Source organism: Fragaria vesca, linkage group LG2, assembly GCF_000184155.1.
Source record: "Fragaria vesca subsp. vesca linkage group LG2, FraVesHawaii_1.0, whole genome shotgun sequence".
NCBI lineage: Eukaryota > Viridiplantae > Streptophyta > Magnoliopsida > Rosales > Rosaceae > Fragaria > Fragaria vesca.
Genome location: NC_020492.1, coordinates 4,385,435 through 4,411,498, shown reverse-complemented (window position 1 = coordinate 4,411,498; position 26,064 = coordinate 4,385,435). Strand labels below are relative to the sequence as shown.

The following is a 26,064-nucleotide window of genomic DNA, read 5'->3' as shown; positions in this document are numbered from 1 at the left end:
AATGATCAAGTACCCAAATAATTAAGTGATAAAAGACGAAGATGATAAATGAAAGAAGCAGTTATGGAGTCCATGTGGCTCTGAAATCAAACCAAACCAGTCAGTGAGTGCCCAGATATAAGTCGTAAGCTTCATTTCTACCACGATATAGGGGTATGGAAAATTCTTGAGTCAATAATCTGGGCGCCCACCGTTTTCTGCATATATATCTCTATATCTTCATTGGACCCCTTTCTTCTTCTTTATATATTCAATGTGCAGGGCAGCAGTAGAGCACAGACGCACAGTGGCCTGGAATCATTGTCGACGAACCAAAATAACTATCATTTGATATTTCTGCTGCTCCGGCCGGCAGTACTGGAAACTGATGATCGTGACTGCCAAAATTGCCTCACGTGCATGCGTCATTGCGTCTGCATGCATGCAATAAAGATCAAAGCTTTATCACCATCAGTGCCGAATCAAAAACTACAGCTTATCTTACCAAGAAAAGAAGGATATAGTTGTATTTGAACTCCTCAATTTAGTCTCTATAGACTTCATTCAAATTAGTGAAAATACTAGCCATTTTATTGTTAAAAAAAAAAAAAATTCGGGTCGTCAAACTATTTTTTACTTCATTGGTTTTTCTCAACGGAGCCTATTCAGTTTTTGGTACGATAGGGCTCGGAGTTGATTATGCTTGCATTTGATAATATGGCGCAGCATTCTCGTTAGTCGACCACCCTCACAATCGATCTCACGTATTATCTAAATTAATTAGGTATCAGAGGGTTAAAGCCTGGCAACCCGGATCTTCTCTCAGACGGTTGCTGTGACGAAATCCCGTTATGTTGACATTCTCTGTATTCTTGTTACCACAGTAAGTACCTGAAAATTATTATTATCTTTTCAAATGGTATAGAGTCCAACCATTAAATATTCTCAACTCTTTCAAAAACTTCACTTCTTAATCTATGTGTTTGAGACCAAAAGTAAATTTGTCCTTGTACTAGGCTCATTAAAGTTTGAGTAAACGGGTTGAAACCAGTGGCCTAGCGAGAGCATGCCAAAAGTCATCCAGTACTGGGATGCATCTTTAGTTAATCAGCGACTGATCGTGATTTGATTCCCCAAAGTTTTAGGGATTAGATGAGATTGATTAACAGTCATGATTATTGATATAATCCCCGACATTACAAGGCCTAATTCTAAATTATGATTGAGAGGCCAATTATGCAATTGCAAGATATACATTTGCCATATCAAGAGAATTTCCCTTCTACAACTAGATTAAACAGAGGCGGACGATAAGTGTATATAAGCGAAATTAACAAAGCCACTGTTACAGGGGAATCAACTTAATTTCCACCACTCTCAACATAGCACAAAACTATCTCCAGATACTTTTACCCTAAATAAAGGTCATCTAGAGGCTTAAGATTGTGCTATCAAACAATCTTTCTTGTCCAGCTGCTATCCTGGAAAAAGCCTAATCAAGCTCTATTGATCAATCACGAGTTACGATATTGAGGGAGTATCTCCCGATGTCCCAATATAATTGCTCTGCCGGGCCCCGCTTTGGTATCGATTTCGCGATGCCGAGGTCTGTAAGAAATCTGAAAGGAAAGTCCTTGCGAACAGAAGGCATAGAAAAACAACCTAGGAACGAGGATGGTACTCTCGTAGCCCTCACTAGGCTTGCTTCTGTGAACAAGGGACATCCCCCGCCCACAGCACATCGCACCGCTTGGTGGTGACATGATTCACATACAAAAGAGACGGTTTGCGCAAGCTACAACTAGACATCCAATCACTATGAGAGGATGCATTTGCAGTCCTAGGCGTACAAAGTGAACATTGATATCTTGAAGAATATAACAATCTTCAAGGAGATTACCATGCTCTGGAGTGAGGTAATTCTGGTCTTGCAACTCAAATACTTCAACTTGACAATCTCTTTCAATAATGCAGTTTTGAAATCCATGTTGTTGCAGCCACATTAGTCTAGCTTGAGTGCCTCCAGTTCAACATTTCTGGCAGAGTTAACAAATGAAATGTGATGTGCTAAAGGGGCCATCCATAACCATACCTTGTCCATTTCGCAGAAAAGCTCCACTCCTCTAATACCTCCCTAAGTCTCTTGATACATGAAATGGATGACCATTTACATTGAGTTTCAACTGATCATGTATAGGAGGAGATTTGTGGTTTAGACTTTAGCTTGAACAAAGTCATGGTACCATATCATGGTGCTGCATATTAATTCTTGCAGTTTGAGACTTGTTGGATCACATGTGACTGCGAGTTATAAAATCATCGTTGATAACAAAAAAGGTGTCACACCTTGGCCCCAGCGTCGGCGGGTTTTAAGCACCAGACGTCGATCCCGAGGCGTGAACGAGTGCTACAAAGCGGAATAAAACGAAAACACTATCTTCTAGGTTCGTCGGCTACGTACCCTTTCCCGGCTCGGTCAAATCTAAGTACTTCTCTACAAAAAAAATTAGGGATGGGTGGGTGAGCATAACCACGCGTTCAGTGAGTAGACCAATGTAATATGCCCGCAAAGCCATGTCATTTTACACACGCTACAAAATACGTATATCGTATACACATCGAGTCATGCAATTCATCACATCGCACAATCCGTTCTTATTGGATATCCTTCAACTTAGTGATCCCCACGGGAACCTAATGACCTTCATATCCTATACCTCCGTGTGTCACATCCTTACTTCGGCATAACCAATCAAGAAGTTCACATGTTCCATGACTAGTCAAACAATGGATCCAACACATAATAATATATAAACTCCACATATTTCGCAAATCGACATGCTTCACTCAAAAACAGAGAGGTATTTTGTAAATAGATCAAATCATGTTTTTCTAACATTTTATCGCAAATAAGAATAGTTTAAACATATTACAGAAATCCACTCATCTCGATAAAACGAAACCCCACCACGAATACCTATCGTAAACCGAGCCTCCTAAAACGAGCCATCTAGAATCACTGTTGGATCTAGCCCAAACTTCTAGGATAGAAAGAGGACATCGATACGAACCCGTAGCACTTCGCGGATCCAGAATTGGAGTTACGGATCAAAAGTTGTGATCCGCCGAAGTTCAGTCGTAAAAATAATTTTAGAGAGATAAAAACTGATGAGAGAGAAAGTGAGGAGAGAGAGAGAAAACGGAAGAGAGAGCAAATGTTACAGAACGAATGGGTTGCTGTTCCTTTTTTTTTTTTTTAAAGTGACACGTGTCAACAAATGATTGGGCCATTTGTTGCCACATGTCAAACAACAAACAAACTGCCGTTATGACTATGCTGATGCTGACGTCATCAGCCATATGGGTGACGTCAGCGCGTCAGCTGTTCTGCTCTCCACTTGCCACATGTCACTCTCTCACCCAATCCGAACTTGCCACGTCATCATTTTTTATCTTTTGAACATAACTTCGAAAAATCACTAAAAATAGCTCGGGAACTCGAAAAATTCACCGAAAAATACGGCGAACTCGTGGCGACCTCTACTTTCTATTTCTAAGAAGAAAAATCAATTTTAAGAAATTTAAAAAATTCAGGATGTTACAAAAGGATAGAAAAAAAATGTTGCTAAAGCTATTAGAATTATAAACCACCAAACTCGAACACTTCTAGGGCATATTTACTAACTTGGAATGAAAATTAACATGAATCAGTATCAACAACAATCGATATCAACAAGAATTGATGTTGTTTACTTACCGTATGGAATCAGAATTAAAACTAGCTTGATTACTAAAATACCCCTACAAGAAATGAATTTAAAATACCCTTAAAATATAATAATATTTTTAGGGTTAGGTAATTTAGAAATATTATAATTATGTGAGGATATTTTGGGGAGAAAAAGTTAATTTCATTACCTTGATTTTGATACTCATCTTCCCTCTTAGGTATCAAATAAGGGGTTTCGTCAGGAATTGATTCCTGGTAAGCAAGTGGGACCCACATCTATTTCAATATTTTAATATATAGTAAACGCCGGAATTCACCCATGTCGGAATCAATTACACCACTCTCAATTCCATTGCAGGTTAGTAAACATGCCCCTAATTGTCACTTTGGACTATTACTAATATATATATTTATTTTCTTAAAAATAATGAAAATTGAGTTAAATCTCAATTTATTCTTAGTGGTCAAGGGGAAGAAGCGTTCTGACATGATCCCTCAACGCGGATTAGTCTCTGGCCCAAATGCTTACGAGGATACAGTCGTTAATATTCTAACAAAAAAAAATTAATGAAAGTAGGATAGCTAACTGTTTAGAATTGTTCTCGAAAAAAAAAGAAAAAAAAGACTGACTGTTTAGAATTTGTTTTGTGATGTATTTCTGTGAAAGCTTTGATTGGTAGCCGAGCTCCATATAATCTACAGAAAACCTGATCATCATATTATAGGTGCACATTAACCTACTTACTCCCAAAGGGCACAGTTTCAACAAGTACCGACCCTAGCCTCTGTGGCTGCGTTGTTATTTCAATGTAGTCTGCCCAAATTAAGGAAAATTGCCAAGAAATCAAAACGGACACTAGCGATCCTTCAAACGGAGACAAACTTTGAAGAATTGCAGGACAACAATGGAATCGGCACCCAGATAACTCTCCAAGACTTAACAAAGGATTCCAACAATACAACAATACTAGACGAAAACAATAACAACCAGCAGAAAACAGTGAGACCTTCCGTTGAATTTCATGAACTACTGTTGCATGATGGCCACTTTACATGTCTTGGATGTGATAATAATGATGTTAGATTGTTAGAGATGCAGTGGAAGAAAAGGGTGAATGTAAGGGTTCTAAAACTGATTCTGGTTTTGAAGTTGATGGTGAATACATCAATGTCTGATGCAGAAGCTAGGAATGGGATCGGAGTAATAAATGATAATGTAAGAACTTCTCTTGGTCTTTTTCTCCCCCTTATTGTAGTTCACAATTATCCGATCTAGATTTTGTAACTCTGTTATTGTCCCTTAGATTTTCTTGATATCTATTTTGTTGTTCTTAGATACATATTGTACACATTGAAGTTCAGAAAACTCAAAATAGACCATAAAGATGTAGATAGTGATGGTGAAGAATTTGACTAGAAATTAAAAAAACATATTAGAGGGTGGTATTACTCAAGCACTAACAACTAACACAAAACTTAAGAGACTCACGCTTATTAGCCTCAAGTTCTGTTACTTTAAAATGTAGGATCAAAATTCAAAGAAAAATGAATTAATTGGTTAAATAATCGACCTGTTTCCGGTCATATACAGAAGTACAGAACTATCATTATTATGATCATGAGGAGTTTAGAGCCGAAGTTAGGGTAATGAAGTAGTCTTCACTGCATGGGATTATAAGACCACCTGTAGGATGATCATATCCAAACTCTTCTTGAGCCTTGTTTAACAAGTCTAGAAACAAAGGATGGTTCAAATATGATATTGGAATCACAAACCTCTTCTTCTTGCCTTCTCCAACATAAACAGCGAAATGGCCTTTCGGAACATCAATACCATTAGTGTCTGTGATAGCTCCTAATCTGGCTGAAAGCGTTCGCTGGAGTTTCTGCTTGGCATGAGCTATACCCATCAATTTGATACCCATCTTCAGAATTCAAAAATAAGGAAATGCACCTCGGAGGTAGTTACAGAGAAGTTGTAGCGATTTAACTGAGAATTGCAGATTTGGTTTGATGAATTGGCATGTTTAGTAACCTAAATATATATAGTGGGTGTATTCAAATAGTTCGAACATTAAAGTGGATAAAATTGCAAGAGTCCTGTTAACAACGTTGAGAAACACATCAGGTGAAGGACCTGGTGAGGGCTCACATGGTAGTTGCCTTAGCTATCCAAGACATATAGTCCTACCAACTTTAGAAACCGATAAAGAGTGGCTCAACTTGAAAGTTATATGACTTATCTGATTAATGTTTCATCTAATAATTAACAAACCAGTACTGATGCTTTCTATGTTAGGCATGTTCTTGACAGTAGTAGCACCAGGATTAACTAAAGAAGATACTCGAGTCACTGAATCATTGTTGATAGATAGAAAATCCACTGAACTTGGACTTGGCTATTCACCTATTCTGTAGCTTTTTTAGTGACAACCAGCTAGTAAGACTTTATTTGTGCTGAAGAACAGCAACCAGAAGTAATCCAATTCAGGATTTCTACTTTCAGATTCTCTTTTAGGCTAGCTAATAATCCATTATTTGGGTCCCTTCTTGACTCATTCACATGACTAGGGACAGGTATTAGACTGTAGAGTTGAACCAATCATCTCATTCTTTATGATTCACAAAGCTTTTCCTAATGCAGTCACTATACATAACTCATTTTCTGGAGATTTTGTTGTTCCTATTGCTAAATTATGTTGATCTGTAAATCATCTAAGCCAAAAACTGTAAGCTTCTGTTGATTTTTATGAGTCATACACATTGCTTTGACCAAATATAGGTCTATATATCCATCCATGATCTCAGTTCTCACGTACAGTACCATAAGATTTGTATTAGTCAGTAAACAAATAATTGCACTAAAGTTGTAAGTCAAGCAGCTTTGGGTCTACTAACACACCAAATGTTTCCTGTTGCTGGTCCATTGATTCTTAATTGATTTATACATGCACCAGAGAATTAAGAAACATCAGATATGGTTCAAGTGCTTCTTTGAAAACTCTATTATTGTTCTTTTTCTCTTTTTTTTTGGCTAATACACTATTCATCAGTTGATTCAGTTATATTTTTGATCAAGTATCATTATTTGGGAACTGATCTTATCTTATGTCAAAGTGGAAGAACGGCTATTCTTCTGTTACCATTTCGTACTCAACTCTAGAATTAGAACCATTTTTAGAAACTAAGATGCTTTCCAGTGTTCTGCAATAGGTATATCATATCTTGGTTTGTTTTATAATATATGTGAGGGATTTGGATGTTGTATCCAATTAGATGGTTCATTCATTCACTGTGAGCATGTCAAGAAAAACCCTGAATATCAGTACTAAATTCAAATAATGATAAATTTTCTTTTCAGTATTGTTGTATGGGGAAGCTAAGCTACACAGATTGCAGGCTTTGCAGTATGAAGGGAGAAAACAATTAAGCTAACTTATACCTGGTGAAACAAAATTAAAAATGGGGTTCTGATTAAATTCTTAGTACAAGGATACAAAAGATGAAATTTACAAGTAATGCCAACTCTTCATGGTGCTAAACTGCTAAAGTGAATAGTTTTCATCTAGCTTAGTCAGATCAGATCGTTAAAAGGAGTGTAAAGAAGAAGTAAAACCAATGAAAGCTTCTTCACTGCATGGAATAGTAATGCCACCCATTGGATGAGTGAATCCAAACTTATCTTCAGAGCAACTCAGCAAGTCTTTGAACCACTGTTGGTTCAAGTATGATATTGGTATTATGAATCTCTTTTTCTGTTCCTCCCCTACATAAACAGCAAAGTGGCCCTTTGGGACATCATTAGTAGTAGCTGCACTCCATTGCTTAGCCATATGGACAGATCTTCGGACGATTGAAAGCAATTTGATACCCATCGTTTGTATGATATGTATGAAAAAAGCCTTATGAATCTGGTGATCAAGGAAGTGAGGACATTGGGGTGATATTCTCTTAGTTGTCTTTATATATAGGGATGAGATGTTTAAGTGGAAACTACACACACTCAAGTCCATATGCATCTGTCTCAACTCTAAACTCTTAAAGTCTGCTTCTCAAAGATTATGAGAATTATTGGTCAATTCATCCTAACAAAGATTGCAACTTGCTTAACATCATTCCCTAGTGCTGCCTTTACCAGCTCTTGATCGATAAGTTTCATGGTCATATTCCATGTATGATGAAATAACATGGAAGATCAAAATCTACTGATCAATGGAGGGAAGAAAAATGCATCTTTGAACCATTGATCACACATGGCTTATTTCACCTGTTTGTGTTTTTAGAGGGTTGGACGTTTAGTCAGAAAGTGATGGTACATGGGAAATAGTTTTCATGGTAGGCCAAGATATAACTGGGATAGAGACTAAGCAGTATGAAAATTGACAATTTTTATTAGTTGGGAAGCAAACCATGTGATTCATCTTTCTTTTCCTAAACAGGACCTCAATTATAATTAGTTGTCTCTTCACGTATAAGTGGCAACTACTGTATAAAATGGCGAATTGTCTCTATTCACAACAACAAGAGCAAGTATTTAGACTGTTTTTTGTCGTTCAAGTCAGTGTATGCAGTGAAGGAATGAGGACTGAGGAGTATGAAAACTTCAAGATGCTTGAAGCCCAAATTGTAATGCCATGACTAAAGAATGTGCAGCTTAGCCTAGTAGCATTTATTGCTATTCTAGTATATTCATACTTCACTGTTGAATCATTTGGCATTTTTCCTGAAGGCTGCAGCCATCTCCCATTATTGCTTTCCTTCCAAGTTCTATTGTCAAAGGCTAAATGTCTCAAGCATGTTTCTGATCTTATGAGTTATCTTGAAGAGCTTTTATTTTAAATCTGAATTATTCATTTCTTGTGTAGAAATTAAAGTTTCAGTTAGACAGAGAAATATGAAAAATACTTCACATTGAAAGGTATATGGGTTAGCTAACATATCATAACCTGCATTTAATTAACTTCAGCAGCCAGTAATATATTAAGGTGATTCAACTTGAAAGGTCTACAGAGTTTTCTGAGTAATGTTTCAAAAAATTATCAGTGAAGTAAGACTGACTAGTCATAACATTATTTCTACTTTAAAACCACTGAACTTGGATTTGAGCTATAATCAGTATTTTCTTTAGTGTCAGTAGCTAACCCATAACATGATTTCTACTTTAAGATTATCTTTAGGCAATCAAAACCATTATGTTTGGGTCCCCTCTTGACTTCTTCACATGAACACTCCATGAGGAGAGAGATTCGACTGTTTACTGTATATTCCAGGTTAAACTGAGGTACATAAAAAAAAAGATTTTGTATACGACCTATAGGTTGAGGATATGATGAGTGCTGATCCAGAGGCCTCACTGTCAGTTTTATCCGCGTAATTTTATGAAATTAACACTAAATTTTCTGCTGCTGGTCTGTGGTTTTATAGAAGTATATTATTGTAATAAAGAGAAGATCATCACAGAATCATGGAAGAACGACATTTCAGCTACCCATTACTAATTTTACCTTATGTTTTATGGTAAAGTGGCAGAACCATAATTCATGCTCGACCTTCAAATCAAGACCTCTTTTAGAAACCAAGATCCATTTGTGTGTTCTGCACTAGGTAACCTGTATATATTTTCTTATCCCCATTTGAAGTTAGCTCTTGACTCTCTTCCCATCAGATAAGTCTTTAGTTCTCTCTGAGCATGTCAAGATGATCATGAAGGTTAAAATATATAGTAGGTGATTATTTTGTTTCCTAACTTGTAGTATGGGGGACAAAAGTAACACAACAGTGCAGAATTTGCAGTATGTAGGAAGATAAATAGGTAACTGTGAAGAAGCAAATAATTTAACTGAAGTGGTCAGTACTGGTGAAACAAAATTTGGTTCCAATTTAATTCTCAGTACAACAATAGAAAAGATGAAATTTACAAGTGACTGCCAAAACTCTTCAGGGGGCAAAATTGATGAGTTTTGATCAGCTATTTTGGTCGAATCAGCTCATTACAAGGACTGTGAACAAGAACTAAAACCAATGAAGGCCTCTTCAGTGCATGGTATAGTGATGCCACCCATTGGATGAGTGAATCCAAACTTTTCCTCAGAACAACTCAGCAGGTCTTTGAACCATTTCTGGTTCAAGTATGATACTGGTATTATGAATCGCCTTTTATGTTCCTCTCCCACATAAACAGCAAAGTGGCCCTTAGGAACATCTGTAGTAGCCATACTCGATTGCTTAGCCATATGGAGAGATCGTCGAATGGCTGATAGCAATTTGATACCCATTGTTTGTGTGGATACTGGATAGATTTGAAGAAAGCTGTTATAATAGAGGAGACTTAGGATGCTGATTTCTTTAGTTGTGTTTCTGTGCCTGTGTGTGTGTGTGTGTGTATACTTATATGTGTATATATAGGATCTAATGTCTAAGAGGATAGACACACTTAAGATTCACATGCTTGTGTCTCAAGTCTGGTTTTCAGTGATGATTGGTCAATTTATCCAATAAAGGTTGCAACTTGCTTGACATCATTCCCTACCACTCACCTATGCAATTTCAATTCAAATGTTTACCTGGCTTATTAGATAAGTTTAATCAATTCCATGTATGGCCAATCAAATTAAATATCAGAATTGACCACATGGTTGGAAAATTAACATAGATTTCATCATTTCAGATCTTATTTTCCACAAAGTTTGTATCATCACACATGTTGGTTCATCTGTCAGTTGTTACTGGACTTGTCTGTTGTACCAGTTTGTGTTTTCTGTGGGATATGGCATATGGCTTAAACATTTCAGCCATAATCTCTGTTCTTTTATGCCAGGATATGAATGTGACAGAAGACAAAGCATTATGAAAACTGTCAGGTCCTTCTCAGTTGGGGGACAAACCATTTGATTCATCAAGAATTTGTCACAAGCAACCCCAAATTCAATCTGTTGTCTCTATACACGACAACCAGATCGACAAGTGTTTAAACTGTTTTTTGGTTGTTCAAGTTGGTACGCAGTGAAGGGATAAGTAGTAGGGAAACTTGGAAGAACTTGAACCCACAAGTTGTAATGACATGAGTCACATGACTATGCAATGTGCAGCCACCTCGGAACGACTAGCATTTCTTGCTATTCAACTAGTTTTTGCATAATGTTTCAACTTACAATTAGTAAAGCAGTGCTGACTGTGGTGACCTATGTGAAGCTTCTAGCATTACAAGTACCAGAACCAATTATTAAAGAAGATACTCGGATTCTCTGACTTACAATAGTCGCATGTCTAAAATATTCGAACATGGACTTAAGCTCTGTTCAGTGACAAGTTCAGTGAACAAATAAGCTTTTGCTTGTGCTGATGAGTTAGACCCACCCCAGAATTCCATTACCTGATATCTACTTTTAGATTGCCTTTTAGGCTAGCTAAACCATTATAATTGGGGTCACCTCTTGACAAATTCACATGGACAGTCCATGACTAGGAGTCGACTGTAGACTGTTGATTCATTGTTAGACAGAACTAGATAAACAAGGATTTTGTATAGGACCTATTTGTTGATCAGGATGCTATCAGTGTTAATCCAGAGGTCTAATTGTTGGTCTGTCTGGGTAGTTTCACTGATTACCACTACCACTAAATTCTTCTGTGGTCGAATGGTGGTTTTATAGAACTATATTATGGAAGAGGTCAAAAACTCAACAAATGAAGAACTTCAAAATAATCATTGAAGACCTTTGTTTAAGCTATGCATAAGCTATCCATAATATTCAAGAACTTGCTTTGACACAAGGTTATGCAAGTTGTGTTGCATGCTAAAATAGAAGAACCATAATTCATTCACCAAATTAGAAAACATGTATAATTCCTTTTTAACCATCAGGTGATTGTAGTCTTTTCTTGCACATTGGTTTTTTGGGTGTCTCTGCAAAAGGACCTGACCTTAAGAACACTAGGAACTTAAGTTGGAAATCGTAATGGAAAATGATTTTGAAGAACCAAACAATTTCAACATCCAGGATAAGTAGTACTAGATCAGCTCTTGCAGGTGAAACAGATATTGGAAACGAACTTGAATTACCTATAAGTATAACAATACAAAGATGACATTTACAAGTCTACTCTTCATAATCATATGTATGTAAAGTGCCTTTTGGCTGATGATGAAGCAGTAAAATTTCTTATTTAATACAAAAAAAAAAAAAAAAATTAGTCTACTCTTCATAGTGCAAAATTGTTGAGTTTGATCAGCTATGTCTGTAAGACATGATCCTTACAAGGAATGTAAACAAGTTTGACTGAAGCTAATGAGCCTCTTCACTGCATGGAATAGTGATGCCACCCATTGGATGAGTGAATCCAAACTTTTATTAAGAGAAACTTAGCACGTCTCTGAACCACTGTAGGTTCAAGTATGATTTTGGTATTATGAATCTCTTTGTCTGTTCTTCCCCTACATAAACAGCAAAGTGGCCCTTTGGGACATTCGTAGTAGCCAAACTTGAAAACTTAGACCTCATAAGAGATCGCCGGATGGTTGATAACAATTTGATACCCATAGTTTGTGTGTAGAGGGTGTGAAGAGACTTTAGTGGGGAAAGACAAGTTCTTTAGTTATGTTTGAATGTTTCTGTAAGACGATCTGAAAACTGGGGATGATAGTTTCTATGGCTGTGTATCTGTATATATAGGGATGAAATATCAAAGAGGATACTACATACACCTAAAGCCACATGCTTGTGTCTTTAGACTGAGTTACAGAACTTGATTGGTCAATTAAATTTATCCAATAGAACCTGTATGATAGAGTTCATGCAAAGCAGCCCTGATGAGAAATCCTTATTTGACTGTACTGGAAACCAAGCATCAAAGTCGTTATGCTTTTGTATAACTTGTTCTTCGATCATATATTTGGATCCAACTTAATTATTAGTATTCAACCCCAAAAGGGCTCATTTGCACTATATCAAAGGTGACCAATTAACCTGGATTTTCTAGCCTAAGTCTCACCTGGAGACGGAGAATATTTAAATCATTATAAACAAAATCATGCAAAATTTGGATGCCTCGTAAGAATATGTGGATAGTGAACTATGATGCCCGAAACAATGCTTAATGAAAAAATAAGTACAAAATAGTAATTCGAGCTCTTGAACATCTTCTGAAAACAATATCTACCCATAAATCATGATCATGCAGAATAGCTAGAAAATCCAAGAACAGGAGGGCAGTCTATAGAGTATAGACTAGACTATGAACTACCTACGCAGTGAGTGGATGAAAAACTGCCTCAAAGGTAGGAAAGGACAACAATCAACAAGATCACTAGGCATAGATTTGGAAATACAACAAATTTATTGATTCACTCCAAACTTTTAGTCAGGCTCCGAAAGCATATTAATATCGTGCCAATAGGGCAAATCCAGGCAACTGAAAAGTGTAGAAGTACAACTCAAATAGTTACATGCAAGCTGGAACAATACAATTGTCAGCTCTGCTGGATTCCACTCGGCCAAGTCTGATTCTTGACAGGTTTCAGAATAGCTTCAACCTCTGATATGGTTTGCTCATCTTTCCCAACAGTTGAAAGCTCCACAGCAGCAGCGACATTCTCCTCGACCTGATTTTTGAAAATGATTGTGTACAACAAAGAGACAAGAATGTGTTCATATGAGTTCATCCAAGTAGTAACTCAACATATTAAGTCAGCAAGAACAATTATCGTAAAACAGCGCTCTTCAAGTAAACTTAAACAAGATAAAAAAGTTTGATCTAATTTAAAAGTTGCCAGAACTAATAGCTGGAACTAAAAAGTTAGATCTAATTTAAAAGTTGCCAGAACTAAAAAATTAGATCTAATTTAAAAGTAGCCAGAACTAAAAAATTAGATCTAATTTAAAAGTAGCCAGAACTTAAAAAGTTGGAACCAATTTGGAGTCTTAAGTTTTCTAGGGTTGAGGGAAGCTGTTGATACAGCCCCTATCTACTTGGCAACGATGGAAGTGGTACAACTCTGGAAGATTTACTCTTTGGCTAAGAAAGAAGAACAAGTTGTGTAGTTATCTGCAAAGTTATATGATCTCAAACTAAGCATCAGAGCCTCTAAATCCTAAACTCTACACCCTAAACCCTTCTCATTTCCTATCATCACGCTCCTATGCTTCCTTCTAATCATACTTCAAATGCACCTCACTCATCTGTTTCTCCCTCTACTGCCTCCCCAAGCACTGGCACTCAACAATTTCATCATATGCACACTCAACCTAAGGTCAGTCATATCTACAAACCCAACATTCACAGATACTATGCACAAGATTTCTTCACCAGCTGTTGGTCTCACCCTTTCCATTCCTATCACTCCCACGGTCCCACCAACTATACTGCTATCACACCTATCAATGCTATGGCTAACGAAATATAGTAAACCATTTCAAACTGGAACACGGAAGCTTGTTTGCAATGACTCTGACATGGGTTGAGTCTTCTGCAAGTAGGTCTACAGAATCAAAGACAATGTTAATGACAGTATTGGTCAATACCAGGAAAGAGCAAAGTCTATCACCAACAACCGGGTGTTGGTTACACAAACTTTAAGTTGAAAAGCAACAACTATCAGGCTCATCGTGTATGTGGGAGTTCAGTCAGCTTATTGCATTTCTGCAAGGTCACTTTTGAGAAGATGCTTATATGGTGCAAACTTAAGGTTTCATGGATGCTCTCATCCTACAAGGTCATTTTATGGCCTACGCAGGCTAGCCTGAGGTATTATTAAAGGCCTTGCTTTGTCTGGGAATTTGATCACCCATATGCATTTTTCCTTCTCCAAGAATAACGAGGCAAAGCCTCTTTCTATTCAGTGTTTTCATTCCTTAAATCCAAAAGGGAGAGAGGGGGGGGGGGGGGTGGGGGGGGGGCTTGAACCGGCTCTAGCTAGATATTGTTAAAAAGTTTCAAGCTGTCTGACTATGGTCAATAGATGGATGTTAAGTTAGAGTTATGTGGTGTTAGTGGACATAGTTCAGTGTTATGTATAAAAGAAGCAGGGATCTGATTAACAGTTTTAGAAAGAAGGTGACGAATATTCTATTTCGTTCTCTTTATAAATCCTAACTTCTTAACTCATAAGCAACCAAATACTACGATTCAATGATCAATTATTCATCGACATTTATGACAAGAAAAAAAAGGGTATCATCTGAAGTGTTGTGAATCTGTAAACGTATTCATATACTTTGAATGATGATGTGAAAGTTAAACTTAAGAGATGGAATATAACCTGTTTAATGGAGTTCATGCCAACCAGCACTGATGCGATATCCTTATTTGACAAGCTGTACTGCATAGCTAACTTTGATATGTTCTTCCCTCTCTCTTTACAATAAAAAGCAGCAGCTTGACAGGCAGACTGCAACGTGCACAAACATATAAATAAGTTTAAAGAAAACAAGATATGCTAAACTTGTAAACAAGACAATCTACTTAGGCCTGAAATAAAATTCCGACTTGAGAAAGTGTACCTTGAGTTCAGGAGATGCTGGATGCCATTCTGGAGGACCACGCTCGGTGAGAAGCCCCATTGCCAGTGGAGATGCACTAACTACGCCAACACCTTTGCTCTTAAGGTAAGGCAGTAGATCCTCCAGTGATGAATCATTAATACTGTAATGGCAATATGACAGAACAACGTCCACGGTGCCAGGTGGCACCCGGTCAAGAACATATGTGAAAATTCCTAAAGGAAGTCCCGTGATACCAATGAAACGAATTTTCCCTGCTTCTTTCAGTTTCTGTAGAGCCGGAATTGTCTCATTGACAATCTGTTTACAAGACCAAACAAGAGAACAAGATCTTCATCAATATCACATACTAACTGTTGGTTATACTCAACAATTCCACAACAAAAGATTTGAGGGCAAATAATAGGCATTGAAGTACTCGAAGAAAAAACAGCAAAGCACCTGATCGAGATTCCCAAATTCAATGTCATGGCATTGCAATATATCCACATAATCTAGCTGCAACCTTTCCAAGCTCTCATCAATGCTCTTAGTCACTCTATCAGCACTAAAATCAAAACCTTCAGCATATCGTCCGCACTTTGTTGCCACAATATACTCACTCCTCGGAACTCCCAGAGCCTTTAGTGTCTTACCAAGCACCTTCTCCGACAATGTCCCTCCATAGTACCTAAGAATCAGCCAAAAACAACATATAAAAACATTGCAATCCAATTAATGTGAATTCATATCAAAATAAAAATGTGAATTCAATCCAATTAATCATCTGATATCAAACATTGCCTATTCCTTTAGATCAAGCACAAGAAATAATGAGAATTTTAAAGTGGTTGATAGTTTGTCTCTGATCAGCATTGAACATAGAGCCCAGCTCTTCAGTTTCCTACGTTGTAACCAAACACGGTATTACAAAGCCTCAAACTTTGCTCACATTTTTTCATACAAAACCAAACATAACAGAACACATAGAAACTGAAGAGATTGTTACATACGGAGAGGTGTCGAAGAAGTTGATGCCTCGGCGAAAGGCTTCGCGAACGGAGCCGATGGCTTCTTCGTCAGAGACAGGGCCGAAGACGTTGCCGAGAGGGGAAGCCCCGAAGCCGACGCAGCTGAGCTTGAGGCCTGTGTTGCCCAGTTCTCGAAGCTCGACCTTGGCCATTGGTTTGACAGAGATTTGGGAAGTGAAGTAGTAGTGAAGTGGGGAATTGTGTGTCTCTGGAAACTGAATATCTTGGTTGGCTTGGTTGGGTCTGGAGCAACTAAAATGCCCATGCTTTATTGCTAGAATTTGAGTATCAATGGGGCATGTACCACACCATACTACCGAATAATGTATAGTCATTAGTACAATGTGGCATGTACTGCCACACCTTCAATTTCATTTTGAATTATAATAATGTACTAGTGATGCACGAGGACAAAACATACATCTAAGTAGTAAAAATACGAAAGAAAAAAGAATTTGTTATCACAACGTCCTAAAGTAGGATGAGTGGCTTGAACTGCTCCAATTGGGATGAACCTGCTAATCAGAACATCTTATTTTCTATAGATAATTGCTCCATCAGAATAAGATGAACGCGGCCTTTTCTTTTTCGTCTTTGAGTTTCGTAGTGTTTTACAGTACAAGTCCATAGAAACTATTGTTTTTATATCTTTAAGATTTTTCTGCTACCTTGATTTTTTAGGTTATTTAAAATAAAAAAAAAAACTTCATCAAAGACACCAAAGCCGTGTCCGGCTTTTTAATAGTAAAGATCAACTTCATACCAGTGCGATGTATTATGGATGAGTTCCCTCGGCATAACCATTTCACTTGACAAAAGACAATTAAACTACCAATTAGCACAAAACCCTGCCTTAAGCATAACAATCCGACAGATTCCCGACTTGTAAAACGAAAGAACAACCAGAAGTTTAATTCTACAAGAAAAATGTGAAAATTAAAGTTCAAACAAACCGAAGGTTGAATGATTTGTATACTCCACAGTTAGAATGAACTTCCCGGAAATTTCCTTGAACAATAACTCCATAGAATGTTTGTCCTCTCCTTCACTTGCCAGTAGCTCATTCTGCGTCTTGTTGTATTCCACCCTCTTCTTGGTCTAGCTAGCTAATCTGGCCACAACTAAAACTAGCTAGGTTTAATTTGAGTGCTTAATTTACATCAAGGTGATATGTTGTAAAGTGTAAATTTATAGACTGATCGACTAGTAATACTACTGTTAGTCTCCACAGTATGGTGTCAATGTCAATGCTGTCATGACCCAAATATAAATCAACTAATCCGATCGATATTCAACTCGATAGATTGTGGAATAATTGAATTCCAAGTTCTTCTTCCTCATATATCCTACCATGTGTACACACACCGAGTCTAAACTCTAAAGCTGATCACATCACATTTTTGACATGTAATTTGATGATGAAAACTCTTCATTCTTTCGATCACTTTCAATTTCGACAATAACAATATTTGCTTATGTTGTTATAGCAAAAACTTGGGTTGATTGAATGCTAGCTGTTGTGGCCTCAAGTACTTCTGCGGAAGTTCTTCTATTCGGAACCGTCCAGCATATGCAAGCGCATGCATTCATAAAAGCAAAAGACGATGAACACTTAACTATATAAACAACCATATATATGATGAATGTGAATTTAATTAGAGAGAAAGTGATGCGTATCAAACTAAGTTCGACAGCTTTCTTTTTGTATGAACACAAATGCACACGCATCCATTGTGCAAAAAGAAAGAACTAGTACATAACTTTTGCTTAGAGCGTATATGATCTCGATTGTAATAATGAGGCATACATATATATATTTTAAATTCATTTTAAATTCTTTTACCATCAAATAATGCGTGTCAATTCGATTATAATATACATGATGATCGATCACAAGTTGAATCATTGTTGCAACACGGGCAATAATACACGTACATGAACTTTGATACAAAGTTAAAAACGTCTATGCCGACCTAGCTAGCCTCTTAATGGAACAATGCAAGCGTCAAACGAGAACCCTAGAGTCAATGGAAGGTTCCAAGCTTTCTTTTTCTTTCTGAATAAGGAAGGTGATTCTTAGCTAGCAACATAAAAATACTTGTAATATCCTTCATGATCTATCATCACCGTCACTCTAAAATATCCAAAATGATGCGTCTGAACTCTCTGTGCAGCCATAATCATAGGCTTAAATGACCTAATTACCCACAAAACTCATAATTGGCTTTGAAACTCTTGGTTTTGGCTGTGGAAAATAATTCCAAGGGTTGGCTTTGGTGATTACGACCTTGCGAGAGACCATGTTTTCTACTACCTTTGTTGCTTCATGAGCAAACCTTGGTGAGAATTTCAACGGCTAGTTGGTGAAGATCATACTTTAAAGTCTACAAAGCAACAAACATGAATTCCTAATTGGTTATATAATCTGATTAGGAAGTCCCACGTCAACTAATTAATCATATTTTCTGTAGTCAAAACCTCAAATAATTAACGAAAAATATAATAATGGAAACACTAATTAAATGGTCAGTCTCCTAATTTCAATGGCTACTGCTGTCTGGACCTGATCGATTTCACATCAGCTAGACCGTGAGAAAGAGAGAGAAAGTGCAGCTGTTCATAGATGAGGTACAGATAGGTAAACTACACCCATGCCAAGCAACTGGGAATTGATGCTATAAAAGATGAAGCGCATGTAAAGCTCAAGGCCTTATTAACTGGTAGCTAGAAGAGACTAAGCTTTGGTATCAGATATTGTTGAAGGGTAAGCTAGCTTTATTATTGCCATGCCAGTAGTATTTCGATCTACTACTACTACTAGTTGATCAGAGAATGTATGCTTTAATTAAATTCGATTCGTAGCGTCTGTTGAAGGCTAAAGTACTAACTTAGCTTGTTGCAGGCTCCTTAATTGATCGAGCTGTAGACCGGCCAGAAGGTGTAAGAATTGAAGCTAAGCTCGCTGATGGAGATTTCGTCGATAGGAGGACTAACTGAATTGGTAAAGCCTATTCTGAACCCCTTTTGCTACCCAAATTTTTTAACAAACACAGACACACCATATACTTCTACTTGTCTGAGAATTTAAGAATTATTCAGCATATATATGGTAGACTTTGGACTTTTCTTATGATTTTAGTGCTTTGAATTTGAGACAACAAGGTTCATTTGGTAAGAGATGAACTGGTTTTGTGTCATTTGGCTGTTCGATGAGAAGTGTCAAAGAATTTGATGGTTTTTTGGGAGCAAGTTTTCCATAAACTTACAGATTTTTTTTTTTAATCTTTTGCAGGGAATGGAGGATTCCTTCTTCATCAACCAGTGGCACATGAACTCTCTCGATGAGCTCAGCATGCTCCCATTAGCAGCTGCCTTTGGAGAGAATTTGCAGCACTCTCACTGTCACCCGATTCTTAATCCTAAAACTTCTACAAATACTTCTCAGAATTCCATTGATAGACCCATGAAACAGCTCAAACCCAACAACTGGAGTCCACCGAACCCTCAGTTTGCTGCCTTGCCAAACCTTCTCTCCTTTGTCAATTCTTGCAACACAAACCAAGTGGGGGTTGCTAAACCTAAGGAGGAGAAGACACTATGCTCAAAGAGCATCAACAACCATCTCCCTTCTGATGTATTGGTTTCTCAAGCTTCATTTGGCAACCAAAATTCTTTATTGAAGGCCGGTCATGGAACAAACAGGATCAGCACAAACACTAGGCTTTCGCAAACTCAAGTTCATATAATGGCAGAAAGGAAGCGGCGAGAGAAGCTTAGTCAACAGTTTATTGCTTTATCTGCAATGGTTCCTGGCCTAAAAAAGGTAACAGATCGATCCTAACTTAAATCTCTTAAAGGCATCAGTATGAACTTGAACATATATACCACCATGTAGCTAGTTTAACAAGGATAAAATAGAACAAATGCATGTGATCAGTTCTTTCTTAATGAGATGTCTTGCTTTGACAGACAGACAAGGCTTCGGTTCTTGGAGATGCTATCAAGTACATCAAGCAACTACAGGAGAAGCTAAAGATACTTGAGGAGCAGACTAGAGTGAAAAAGATGGAAACGGTTGTCTCTGTGAAAAGATCACATCTCATTGCAAATGGTGATAACAACTCCACTGTGTCGTTTGAGGAGACATTGCCACAAATTGAAGCAAGATTCTGTGACAACAATGTCCTGATTAGAGTTCATTGTGAGAAAAGAAAAGGAGTTGTAGAAAAAACAATTGCTGAAGTAGAAAAACTGCAACTAAAGTTGATCAATAGCAGTGTCATGACATTTGGTAGTTCTGTTGTTGATGTAACCATTGTTGCTCAGGTAATTATGGCATGCCAATTCTAGCTATACGTATTGTAACTTTGTTGTGTATATAGTTTATACATATCATGTTCACCTTTGGCAGATGGAAGTGGAATTCTGTCTCACAGTGAAGGACCTCGTCAAGAATCTACGCTCAGCTTTCGACTTGTTCATGTGAAATGAAGCCTCAACTTCAAACATGGAATTCATCTCTTTCTAAGTTTCTATGCTCTATCTAGAAGCTTCACGATAACAAGGAGGTGCAATTCGATCCTCAACTATCCAACCAGTCCAAGTTTTAAGATTTTCTATCTGTTTACAAGACCTGCAACTATGTCACCAATAAGTTATTAGGTCTAGCTAGTACCTTCAAGTTTTTGGCTGTCAGATTAGTTTTGCAGGAGGGTTTTTTTTCTTCCTTTTTTTGCATGGTAAACTTGTTTACCATGTTATGCTACCCACCTGTTTAAGTAAGTGATCTCACAACTTCTTTAAGATGTTTTTTCTACCCACATGTATTTTGTCCTCTGCTTATGCATAAGCTATATATAGCTAGGCAAGGGAAAAGGGTTTTTAAGGTGAAACTATAAGCAGCCTTTGTAACTTATCGCTTTGTTTGGTCAGTGTTTCAGAGGCATCTTGAACTTGTTTCTTGAGCTTCTCTGCCTTATATATATATATATATATATATATATATATATATATATATATATATGTACCACTTTGGTTTACAGTAATGCAATAATAATTAAAGTTCTCATTTTCGCTTTCTAAATGATCATAGTGCATAACTGCATACAAATCTGTGAGAGATGCTTATCAGCAAGAGATATCAGATAATCACAAGAGAAATAGTTGAATACCATCATGTCTATGAAAATTAGTCTGTATTATTAGTGGGGTGTACAGCTGATGTTTGATGAAGTCGGTGCTGGATGGAAGACTTTGAAGAATTGACAGTACAGACTACAGACAAGCACTCATTATCATAGAGTATATTCAAAGTCGGAAATTGTTGTCATATCTAGAGTCGTCTTATATAATCTACTATTTTTGGAACTTAATTAGGTTGATTGATGAACAGATCTAATATTCTCCTAGCCCCACCAAGCTAGATTGTGATCTTGGTAAGGACTTTATCAAAATCCCATGCCAATTGAAAGGTCTTTAAAATATAAAGAAATTTACAGTTTCATTAGGCAAATTGTAACATATAAGTATAACAAACAAATACTACTAAATTGTAAAAGGTTATTAATTAATTAGATGAGTAAATTAGCTTATTAGGCATTTTCCCATACAATAATTTATACATGCACGTATGTAGTTTCTATGAACTCACGTACACGTACACATAGATCTAATTGTCTCTATTTGATGAGAACGTCCAACTAAAACCACCCATGTAGGGGAAGCCAGAAACCCCTTAGGAGCTGCACTATTGCCCTCGGTTGTAGCCACCCACAAGTACTGCGATTATTTGGAGCGGAGGACGTGACTCTTAAAAAGCGATCATCACTTTCTGGTCCCGAGGACGTCATAAGCAGACGACGATACTTACGTTGATCAACTCTGGCCGGCTCATTCCGATTTCCTGCAACAGTTTCAGTCTGGTTTTTCGACACGGTCTGGTTCTCGGATCGGCTAATTTCTGGAGAATGAGCCTCGGTGTGGTTCTTTGATGCCGGCGAATAGTTACCACAAGCAAGAGCTTTTGTCACGTTAGCAATGGTCGCCAGTTTGACATTGGAGCATTGTGAACTGATAAATCCTTTGTGTCCGGTGTACGTGAGATCAATGCCGGAAATCTCCACATTCTCGCACGGCACGCTCCAGCTACAAATAAAGTTTACGGCAAGCGGAGTTGTGGACGTGCCCTTAATGTTCTTGAAGCTCACGTTGCTGATCTTAACTTTGGAAGGAATCTTCTTGTTGCACAAGTTCCATGGGCAGTACTCTTGGTCTATAATGATCGGGTTGCTGACATTCACCATGATAATATCCTCATAGTGTATATCTGACACAAGACCACCATAAGAGCCCGGCCACGTCTTGATCCTTGCACCATTCTGCGTGCTGTTGAATGTTACATTCTTGATTATGACACCAGTTACCGGTTGTTCATCGCGGTGCCCTCCGAGGCTGCCAATGCTTATGCCGTGGCCTGGTCCGCAAGTTACATTGGTAAATTTGAGTTGTGAAGTCCCATCACCGAGCGAGATACAATCGTCTCCGGTTCCGATGCTTGTGTTGGCGACGGTGACCATTGTTGATCGTGCAATGTGGATACCGTCTGTGTTGACACTGTCTCCAGGTGCTGTGATGGTTGCATGTTGGAATGTAATATTGTTGCAGGCGAAAACGTTGAAGTGAAAGTTCTTGCTGTCAAGTGAAGTTATGTCCTTGATTATTGTATCGTTGACGAAGTCGAACCTTATATTCTGCACAAATAAATGAGTCCATCATAAGCTTTAAATGAAAGAAAATATATAAGCAACACAACTGCACAATATAATGTACCTAACTAGCTATTGAGATAGATATGAAACTTACCACAACCCGAGATTTGCAGTTTTTGTTTGTGTTACAGTCGTTTTGTTTCCAAGAGAGTGCTCCGCGGCCATCAAAAGTTCCACCACCTGACAAAGTGAGCCTATTAAGGTACCGAAAACCAACCCAAGTATCCGGTGATGTGACTTGGCCGGTTTCTTCTGGAGCCTGCAATGTGCCTTCAACCTGAAGCTCAATAGGAGCCTTGCAATGACCTACGAAAATTGCTCCTTTTAATCCGTAGGTGCCTTTTGGAACATAAATTGTACTCTCCCACGGCGATGCGCATGCATCAGTCCAAGCATTCAGCAAAGCCTTTGTAATGTCTGTGTTTGGTTTTCCACCATATTTTGCACTAGTCACGTCGAAGAAGACAGAGGAATGAACTGGTGTAAACGCCAACACTAACAAGAAAGATATTGTCAAGACGTTCATCAATTTCTGATCCATATCGAAAGTAGGATTTTTGGTTGGGCTCAAGGAATTCTAAACTTTATGCAAAATTCTTGCTGCTTTTCTTCTCTGGTATGTTGGGACACTTTTGCCAACTTCCAAACTTTGAGAGTGTATTTATAGGGAACGAATATGTAACAAGCCCCTATTCCTTTTAGGAACGATCAAATACAATAATTTGGACCAAATAGGTAAGTATTAACTTTTCTTTATAAAAGTAGGCAAGTCTCCTGAACTTGCCCGGTGACTTGCCCTGTACGTGACATTCCTTCAGTAACAGGAGAATTTCAATAACAAGCTCTATTACTTCTAGGAATACAATAGCAGTTGTAGGAACAAGCAGAAATAACTTGCCTCTAGGCATCCCATTCCCTTAAGTTATAGGAAAAGTGCTACTTTGTTCCGATGTTGTATCGCTCTTTTTTTTCCCAATTTGCTGATCATTATAACTGATAAGAGAAGGCCTCACCAGCCCAGCAGAAGTAAGACTGATTTTAAAGATAATAACTGATTGAGAACAAACTCATGCTATCTTCTGGACATCAGGACATGCATGCTTGCAAAACATCGAGAACAACTTCGTGTTGTCATAAGGACTTCATCGTTTGTAATTGCCTAAGTGTAACCTTGAAGAGAATTACTTATTACCTTACCAGAGTACCAGACAGTTTCAGAAAAACAAAACACAGGCTTAAATTACTAGAACAGGGACAAGTGTGGCCCGTGGATCATCATTGTACCGATACTGTCCCAACTTAACCACATTTAAGGTGTTGGGTTTTAATCACAAAAGGCCTCGGTACAATTGGATATGATCTATCCACTTATAAGTTGTATTTTATTTATCCCTTTTCTGATGTGGGATCTTTCCTCTCCAACACTCCCCCTCACGTGCAACCTAACTTTTTAGGTCTGCACGTGGAATTTATTCAGCCCAATTCCCACATCAGAAATCGGTAATGCTTCAGTCCAAAACCCATTGCAGACACTTGGTATGGTATGGGCCAATCGAAATTTTTCCGATGGCAATTCGATGAACCCAATTCTGGGCTCATTATGCTGGGAGACTTTCTCCCGTTACATTAGGAGAAGTAATTGAAGAGGGACCCGCTCTGATACCAACTAGAACAGGGACAAGTGTGGCCCGTGGATCATCATTGTATCGATACTGTCCCAACTTAACCACCTTTAAGGTGTTGGGTTTTAATCACAAAAGGCCTCGGTACAATTAGATATGATCCATCCACTTATAAGTTGTATTTTATTTATCCCTTTTCTGATGTGAGATCTTTCCTCTCCAACAAAATTTATATCATATGCTTAAGAAAATTAACTATAGGATGATAAGAGATTAACAGAACCAGTTACAAACGCATGGAAGTTACACATGGTTCAATATCCATCAGCTAAGTAAAGATAATTTGGCTGCAACAATCCAAATTAAGTCATGGCTAGCTTTACCAACAAGAGCACAAAAATTTTCTGCTTTAAATCTATCAACTTGCAGTTACAAGTTAAGCTTCTTTGGTTTCACATGAAAGCATTTTCTACTCTGCATATATTCCATATATCACTGCACACAAAAACTTGAACAACCAAAAGTGCGTACCAGCTAAATACTAGAACTCTAAGTGATCGATTAAGTTGCCACTCAAAGTGCGTGGTTAAGTTGCCGCCAGCAGGCCATCATGAACTCTGGCATTAAGTCTTTTGAGCCATATAAACCATGTGGAAGACATCAAATCGCTTTGGAGGAGAGTTGAACTCAAAATGCTTCCTCACTTGAATCAACCTTCTTTGCATTCTTAGATAATGGCTTGTAGATATGCTCATGAGTATCCTTTTCAGATTTGGAATGTCATTAACTGAAACTTCAACAGAGAATGATTTCCAGTTCAGAACATCACAAAACGGGGCTACATAATGATCTGAGATGAGCACGGGAACACAGCCAGTGTAAATCGCCTCAACCACCCTTGGACTAGCAACTTCAAATCCACTTGGACAAAGACAGAACTTGCTCTTTCTCATCATCTTATAATAATCAACCCCCTTTGGAAGGTACTGGTGCACCATCATGTCCTCATCTTTGTTCTCCCACAACTCCAACAATAGAAGTCTAATAGGGCCATGAAGTCCTCCTGCAAAAAACGCTAGCACAGTTCTTACCCTTGGTGAAAGTCCACCGATTAAACCATGTGTTTTTCCATTTGGAAGGTTGATCTCCGGAAAAGACACATCTCTAGAAGGATTGAAGCCTCCAGATGTGTTCGCATTGCATAGCACCCGAATCAAGTTTCTACGAAGGTAAACATTAGACTTTGAAACTTCTGGCCCCTACAACAACAACAGAATAAAGTTTCAACAGAGCTTCTCCAAATGGTAATTGCATGAATGTTACAAATGTACAGTACTATACTACTAGAGGATACTATCCATACCCAATCATGGCAAGCAACCATAAAGTGATCTGCTGCTAGGCTTCTATTCCAGAACGGATACTTGGTGGAGATAACACTCACATAGTCTCGCACTG

At 37.9% G+C, this 26,064-nt stretch overlaps 4 protein-coding genes and 1 pseudogene across 4 annotated transcripts; 1 reads left to right on the top strand and 4 right to left on the bottom strand.

Annotated features, from left to right (window-relative positions):
* Window positions 1–5,098: 5,098 nt before the first annotated feature.
* Window positions 5,099–5,654, bottom strand: LOC101300007 (indole-3-acetic acid-induced protein ARG7-like). Its single transcript, XM_004289780.1, has one exon. The coding sequence runs from the start codon at window positions 5,632–5,634 to the stop codon at window positions 5,326–5,328; it is 309 nt and encodes a 102-aa protein (XP_004289828.1). The 5' UTR covers window positions 5,635–5,654; the 3' UTR covers window positions 5,099–5,325.
* A 7,374-nt stretch (window positions 5,655–13,028) lies between these two features.
* On the bottom strand, window positions 13,029–16,555 carry LOC101299720 (L-galactose dehydrogenase-like). Its single transcript, XM_004289779.1, has 5 exons — window positions 16,200–16,555; window positions 15,649–15,877; window positions 15,208–15,507; window positions 14,967–15,095; window positions 13,029–13,310 (listed from the first exon to the last, which is right to left on the bottom strand). The coding sequence occupies exons 1-5, from the start codon at window positions 16,550–16,552 to the stop codon at window positions 13,179–13,181; spliced, it is 1,143 nt and encodes a 380-aa protein (XP_004289827.1). The 5' UTR covers window positions 16,553–16,555; the 3' UTR covers window positions 13,029–13,178.
* Window positions 16,556–18,840: 2,285 nt separating this feature from the next.
* Window positions 18,841–21,038, top strand: LOC101295487 (transcription factor bHLH25-like). Its single transcript, XM_004292096.1, has 5 exons — window positions 18,841–18,845; window positions 19,176–19,218; window positions 19,510–20,040; window positions 20,187–20,543; window positions 20,629–21,038. Exons 1-5 carry the CDS (start codon window positions 18,841–18,843, stop codon window positions 20,701–20,703), a joined length of 1,011 nt encoding a protein of 336 aa, XP_004292144.1. The 3' UTR covers window positions 20,704–21,038.
* An 878-nt stretch (window positions 21,039–21,916) lies between these two features.
* On the bottom strand, window positions 21,917–23,525 carry LOC101295197 (polygalacturonase-like). The gene is made up of 2 exons (XM_004292095.1): window positions 23,079–23,525; window positions 21,917–22,966 (listed from the first exon to the last, which is right to left on the bottom strand). The coding sequence occupies exons 1-2, from the start codon at window positions 23,523–23,525 to the stop codon at window positions 21,917–21,919; spliced, it is 1,497 nt and encodes a 498-aa protein (XP_004292143.1).
* Window positions 23,526–25,192: 1,667 nt separating this feature from the next.
* Window positions 25,193–26,064, bottom strand: part of LOC101294914 — a 5,875-nt pseudogene continuing 5,003 nt past the window's right edge.